Raw genomic sequence first — 6,829 nt, 5'->3', positions numbered from 1 at the left:
ATGCCCGCGCCCGTCGTCGACGTCGAACCCCCCCAAGGGCCCTCCCAAGCCGTCAAGGACCTCTTATCCGGCGCGGCCGGCGGTGTCGCCCAGGTGCTCATTGGACAGCCCTTTGATATCGTCAAGGTGCGGCTGCAGACGACGACGCAGTACGCCGGCGCGCTCGACGCCGCGCGCTCCATCTACCGGCACGAGGGCGCGCTCGCCTTCTACAAGGGCACGCTGACGCCGCTCATCGGCATCGGCGCCTGCGTCTCGGTGCAGTTTGCCGCCTTCCACGCCGCCCGCCGCTGGTTCGAGCAGCGCAACAACCGCCCCGGCGAGCGCCTCGGCTACGCCCAGTACTACGCCGCCGGCGCCTTTGCCGGCGTCGCCAACACGGCCCTCTCCAGCCCCATTGAGCACATCCGCATCCGTCTGCAGAGCCAGCCCCACGGCGCCGCCCGCCTGTACGCGGGGCCCGTCGACTGCGTGCGCAAGCTCGTCGCGCAGGGCGGCGGCGTCGCCCGCGGCCTGTACCGCGGCACCTCGGTCACGCTCCTGCGCGAGGCCGCCGCGTACGGCGCCTGGTTCACGGCCTTTGAGTGGATGATGAACACCGACGCCCGCCGCACCGGCGTCGACCGCTCCGCCATTGCCGCCTGGAAGGTCGCCCTCTACGGCGGGCTCGCCGGCGAGGTCCTCTGGCTCGCTTCGTACCCGCTCGACGTCGTCAAGAGCAGGATGCAGACCGACGGCTTCGGCACTGCGCAAAAGTACCCCTCCATGCGCAGCTGCTTCGCCGCCACCTGGAGGGCCGACGGCCTCGCCGGCTTCTGGAAGGGCATCGGACCGACCCTGCTGCGTGCCATGCCCGTCAGCGCCGGCACCTTTGCCGTCGTCGAGTTCACCATGCGCGCTCTCGGGTAAACGCGGCCATCCTCTCGGATCATGCTTGGTTTTCTTTTTTCTTTTTTTGGGGTCGTCTGCTTGGGCTTTTTATATTCTCTTGGGGGTTTCTTTTCCGCAATAGAACTTTTGGCATTTTCACCTCGGCGCAACACAAGGCTTAAACAAAAAACACCATAAAAGTTGCCATAAAGCTACCATTACATCGGGCTGTTCTCCTTTTTCGTCCAATTTATGCAAGATTGCGTTGGGTCTTATATAGAGAACTCAAATCTTGTGTACATCTCCCACTCAGTGCTTCTTCATAAAACTTGCCGCTTCTCATGTCTATTTTTTGGTCTTCTTTGCTTACCACCCGGTATTCTCGTTATTTTCTACCCGTCGTTGCAGCACATGGCGCGCGTTCGTCGGCGTCAGGCTCTGCAGCTGCATCTCCTCCAGCAACGCTCGCGCCGCGTCATTGTCCGTAAAGGCACGTTCGCTGGCCTGCTTCAGCGTTATTCCGCCGCCGCCGGCTACCGCCGCCTCCTCCTCCGACAGCGTGATGGGCAGGCGCAGCAGCTCCATGGCTTCGCGGAGCTCCTCCAGCGTGGCCGATGCTCCCGGCAGATGCCTCTCAATGACCGCGGCAAGGGCTTGGCCATCGTGCGCAAACTGGATCGCGCCGAGGGTCGTGAACTGGTGCTTCATGAGGACATTGTTCCACAAAAAGTCTTGTAGCTTGCCCAGAGCGCCGTACCACACGCGGCGGTACGAGGCGCCGGAGAGCGCGCGGTATAGAGAATTGAAATTTTCCTTGAGGACGGACAGCGGCAGGTCGAGTTCTGCGGTAATGGATAATGGCGATGAATCTTTTCACGAGTCAGTACTTCATGTGGTGAGGTGCGTGCGGCAACGTACCTAGCGCGTCGCCATCGCCAATTGTCGTCCATTGCGGTCGTTGTGTATAGGCGCGGAACGCCTTGGAATGCGCATCCACCAGTGTCGACACCAGAATGTCTTCGGCGGCTTTGCGGCGACTGCTATACGCCGCAATGGTCTCGTCAAAGATGGCGCCGTTTCGGCTGCTGGAGCTCGTAATATCTTGTTCGCCTTCCAGTTCGCTCGTGTTGCCCGACCCGGACGCGGTCTGCAGCTCATCCCAGAGCTCGGTGAAGATCTAGAATTGTCAGTACCCAAACATGCCGTTGCACAACCGCCACGCACCTCTTCGTCACCCCATTCCGTCAGCGCATTGGCAATATGATCCGCGCTACCAATGACCTTGCACAGCGTTTCCAGAGCACCGAGGCCCTCGAGAGCAGCGAGCTGCTCCTTGGTCGCCCCATGCAGCGTGCGACCCAGCGCCGACGTCATGGACTGGTATGCCTCGAGCGACCCCTTAAGCCGCTCGTGGTAGCCGTCCAGGATATCCAGCTGGATGCGCGTCAAGAAGCGCACCTTGTACTTTAACGAGCGAAGTCCTTCGTATTTGGTCGTGATCGTGCGCAGCAGATCTGCCACGCGAACCGCCGCAAAAGTCGGCTTCATCTTGCCCGCCACGGCGTAGTCGTAGTCCATCTTTCGTGCGTCTGGTGCGTCTAGAATCGTTTCGAACCTCTCCAGCGCAAACTTGCGCTCGGCTTCAAACCACAGCTCAAAGTGGTCGGCGAGAACCTCGGCCGTGAGCCCCGTCCATCCAGTCTCGGCGTCGCCGCCATCGTAGTTGAACCGCGACCGAATCGTCTCGTCAAAGTTGACGAGCTGGGCAATGAATGTGCTCAGAAAGGGTGTGTTGGCAACAGCCTCCTGTGCCACCGCATGTACCTTTTCGCGCATCACGGTCAGCATGGACATGACCAACGCGCAAACGGGATCGGCGTAGACTGTCTTTTCCGCCGCGGACGTGTCGTGAAATTTGGCGGCCAGGACCGGGGCCAGGTTGTCGCGGAAAAAGTCTTGCCATTTCTCGACAATCGACAGAAACCAGGGGAAGCAGTGGCTGCCCATGGATTGCGCCTTGCTCGTCGGCTTGTCGCTCAAAAAGTGAAATCGGAATTCCGCCACAAAAATACGCGTCATGACATCTACAGGGAGAAGCGGCACCGCATCTGGGCTGTGCAGAATCTCAGGCATCTGAATGTCGACCAGCTTCTCAATGCACGCGATCCACTCGTCGTCCATGACCGACTGCGGGTCGACCCGCGGCCAGCCACGCCTTTTGAGCATCTCGTCCAGCTCGTCCGACATGATCTTCTTCATTTCCGCCCACAGGCTCTCAGTGACGGCCTCGACGTAGTCCACCAGGTGCAGCTCCTCGCTACCGGGTAGGCCGCGAAGCGTCAAGGCCAGCTCCTTGAGCTGCGCGTACGGCTCCAGCGCGGCCTTGGGGCTGCCCGGGAGGTGGACGCGGGTCTCGGCGCGCAGCCGCTCGACGTCCTGCAGAAGCACGAGGTATTTCCTGGCCAGCTCGGCGGCCTTGAGCTTCTGCATCGGCCGCTGAAGGCGAGCTATGGCCTCGGCCGGGGCGTCCGACGCCACGGTTGCGCGTACGCGACCGTCGATGGTGACTTGCAGGGCGCGGAACTCGTCTATGCGCTCCTGCAGCAGGCCATGGCGGTCGTCGGCCGTGCGGCGTGCCGTGTCGAGCTCCCGTACCGCAGCGTCGAGCTGCGTTTGGAGTTGCGTGCGCTGCAGCTCGACCGTCTCTCGCAGCGCATCCAGAGTGTCGATGTCGGCGGCGGACTGCAGCTTGTCCTCGAGATAGTCTTCAACCCGCGCATCCAGGGCGCTTTCGGGCGGTTGCGGTTCGATGGTGGCCATGTTGTCATCACCTGGCGGCGGTTGATGATGGTGGGTTGCAGGTGGCAGATGTCACTGCTGAGTTGGCCGAAGCTAATCGATAGTGCGCCAAGTGCAAGCTCCCCACCACGCGGTATAAGTGACATATTTTCAACATGGAAAGTTATAAGTACTAATAGATTTAAAACCATTTTACGTAATACCCTTTGTCGGAATACAGGTCGATGTAAAGGGTCATAACAAGCGTCTTATTCGGGTTCTAGTTGCTGGTTCTTGTCTATTGAAGCCCAGCTGCGCAGGCTTTCAACACTCGCAGTTCCCAGTTCCCTCTCTGTGGCTCACAGGCATATATAATAATGTTCTAGTAAAAGCCAAAAGCTAGTTAACATTTAGTCTTAGAGTAGACAAACGCTTCGTACCTTCATTTTTAGGAGCTGGCTCTGAACCCCACAATCACCAGCCTAGCCAGATTATCCCCTCCGCCGTACTACATTATGTTTCGGCAACCTGCACTCGCCATCCATCCAACAACCACTCTTGACCAAACAATGTCCACTCTGATGCAGTACACTCCAGACCTAATAGTACTATCAACAATGCGCGCAAAGCGTTGCTGGTTACGAGCCATTCGTCGCCCGACTCGCATCGGGTGAAGCGCGTTCCTACTCGCTTAATCATTTTTTACCTCTACGCGCCGGCCGTTCCAAGCCGTGTTCACGTCAACTCTCGCCAAATGGCTTCCCCTTCTCCTATCTCTAAGCAGCAATCTGTGTCCAACGTCGGGAACCGCAAACGACGGAATACATACAATGCCGCACACAGCAGTCCTCCTACCAAGAGGATCAAATCGATCTCTGCAGCACGCATAACCTCGAATTTCCCACCCCAATTCTGGGACAACCTGTCAAAAGTTTGGCTTACGCCTCGTGCGCTACGTGAAAAAGACAGGCGAAACGACATTCAGCCTCCTGCTATAAACCCTGCAATTGTACGCGCAACGCCGACAAGTCTTGCTCGATTTGCAAGACGTGGTGGACCAGATCTTCGCCATCTCAGAGGCGTAAGTCCGAGATTGGATCAGCCAACCTACAGATGGCTAACTAATGTCTTGCTAGTATCCTGAACCGAAACACGCCGCATCAATGAGCTCCAATCGTTCCTCGAACCGTCGGACTCTGTCCACAAAGGCAACAAGCATTTCCTCGAGAGCTAAACGATCCTCTGCCTATGATAAAGATTTCGAGCAGAATCTAATTGATCATAATATTTACCCCGAGGGGTTCAAACACACCCATGGGCGCACAACGCCTGAACCGAATAATTTGGATAGCATTGTTGAAAGCCTAGCCTACCCGCGAGCATCACTTTCACCATCTCAATTCTCTATTTCGGCTTTTAAGAGCTTTAGGGCGGCTAATAGCCGAGTCGTCTCTGAAGGCAAGGTTATGGCTGATATACTTCCAACGATACGTGGCAATAGCGAGATTCTAAACGAGGGGAACCTTTGTTTCGCCAACCTTGAGTCAATAACCAACGGAACCACAGTTGACGCAGTGCCTAACTGGTACGATGGATCATACACAAAAGAGATTAGCAAGACGGTACGGCAAGGACCTACAAGCCACGCACAAGCCCCAGTAGTGCCTAACTTCTTTATCGAGGCTAAGGCGCCGAGGGGCGGTGCTGATGTGGCGAAGCGACAGGCATGCTTAGACGGGGCGGTTGGGGCTCGAGCTATGCATAGCTTGCAGAACTATGGCGAAGATGTGCCTGTCTGTGATGGCAATGCATACACATTCACTTCAACCTACCATGCTGGAACCGGCACACTTCAGTTGTACGCCCACCACGCCACTGGTCCGACAGCAGAGGAAGAGCAGCCGGAGTACCATATGACCCAGATTGACAGCTGGGGAATGACTGGTAACGTTGACACTTTCAGACGTGGTGCAACTGCATTCAGAAATGCCAGAGATTTGGCTCGGCAACAACGGGAGACCTTTTTCAAGGCAGCCAACGCTAGAGTGTCACAAGAAGCTGCTCCAGCGGAGAAGATGGAACAGACATACAAAAAGCTTATGCTCTTACCTCTAACAGAGAGGCTTTTGTACACAGGGAGCTGCCTTCACAAATGCTAGATATTTGGCTCGTCGACAACTTATCGAAGTCAACATTTGGTGGTAGAGGTTCTTATTGTCGCTAACTTTCTCGAAACTGAAAAGCAAACAATCTACCCATTTTTTGAATTGTGACCTGTTGCAGCACAAACACCTGGAGCCGGTTACGAATTCCTCGCACAACCGCTAAGCTGTGCGTAGATGCTCGAAACCATCAGGCTAAGTGAGCATCATCCAAGTCCCCCCTTCAGTGCAGCGAGGGACACAGTCAAGTCCTTTAGTTCTGGCAAGTTCCCTTCCAGTTGTTGCAGGAGCACGAGCCGCATTCCTTTTCTCGTTTGTCAGTCCAGTTCTGTCTCCCATATTGCAAAACTCTCTTACGCGATCAGTCTTGCAGGCCTTGCCAACAGGGCAGAAGCGAGCCTCGAGGTCCGGGCCGGTACCGGCAGAGTCGGCAGCAGCGGCAAGGCCAACGAGGGCCATGGCGAAAACGAAAGCAGCCTTCATTTTGTTTGAGTTGGAAGAGAAGAGGAGTAAAGTGGTTGTGAGTGTTGTTCGATTGATGGTGAGTGATAGTCCTCGGTTCATCTTCTCGAGGACATGCGGCCCTTATATACCATTTCCCCAGCCGGGGGTGTGAACAACAAGCAATTTTCGGTTGCTACTAATTCGTATTGCGCTCAGGCTTAGCTGCGTCAATATAGAATGTTGCTCGAAACAGATGGTGCAAGGAGCCCCATTGAGAGATGCCCTCGGCACATGAGCTTGGCCACATATACGACGAATCCAGTGCCGGCACGCTTGAGCACACGAAAGAATTCCGGATTCCGAACTCGCAATCATCTTGCTGCTGGCTAACTGTTGCAGCTGGCCCTTCGGGTAGCAACCCGTCCGTTGCCCGATGCCCTTGTCGGCTATTGAGTTCCAAAAGCCTTCGTCGGCATCTCTTCTCGGGCCATGACACGATAAATATCGTATAGAGTCGATAATAGTGAAAAAGCGGCTTCATCTGCTAGGCAAGTGGTGTAACTACGACTATACAG

General features: G+C 56.2%; 3 protein-coding genes across 3 annotated transcripts; 2 read left to right on the top strand and 1 right to left on the bottom strand.

Moving 5' to 3' along the window:
• CCM_01327 (mitochondrial carnitine/acylcarnitine carrier protein) lies at positions 1 to 909 on the top strand (the record flags this gene model as incomplete). The annotated part of the gene is made up of 1 exon (XM_006666483.1): positions 1 to 909. One exon carries the CDS (start codon positions 1 to 3, stop codon positions 907 to 909), a length of 909 nt encoding a protein of 302 aa, XP_006666546.1.
• Positions 910 to 1,236: 327 nt separating this feature from the next.
• On the bottom strand, positions 1,237 to 3,690 carry CCM_01326 (RINT-1 family protein; the record flags this gene model as incomplete). Its single annotated transcript, XM_006666482.1, has 3 exons — positions 1,237 to 1,739; positions 1,789 to 2,047; positions 2,095 to 3,690. The coding sequence occupies 3 exons, from the start codon at positions 3,688 to 3,690 to the stop codon at positions 1,237 to 1,239; spliced, it is 2,358 nt and encodes a 785-aa protein (XP_006666545.1).
• A 134-nt stretch (positions 3,691 to 3,824) lies between these two features.
• On the top strand, positions 3,825 to 6,302 carry CCM_01325 (uncharacterized protein; the record flags this gene model as incomplete). Its single annotated transcript, XM_006666481.1, has 5 exons — positions 3,825 to 3,831; positions 4,236 to 4,729; positions 4,785 to 5,776; positions 5,932 to 5,979; positions 6,038 to 6,302. The coding sequence occupies 5 exons, from the start codon at positions 3,825 to 3,827 to the stop codon at positions 6,300 to 6,302; spliced, it is 1,806 nt and encodes a 601-aa protein (XP_006666544.1).
• Between the last annotated feature and the right edge of the window lie 527 nt (positions 6,303 to 6,829).

This window comes from Cordyceps militaris, assembly GCF_000225605.1.
Source record: "Cordyceps militaris CM01 unplaced genomic scaffold CCM_S00001, whole genome shotgun sequence".
Lineage (NCBI taxonomy): Eukaryota > Fungi > Ascomycota > Sordariomycetes > Hypocreales > Cordycipitaceae > Cordyceps > Cordyceps militaris.
The sequence above is the reverse complement of the archived record's forward strand: the minus strand, read 5'-3'. Positions and strand labels throughout refer to the sequence as shown.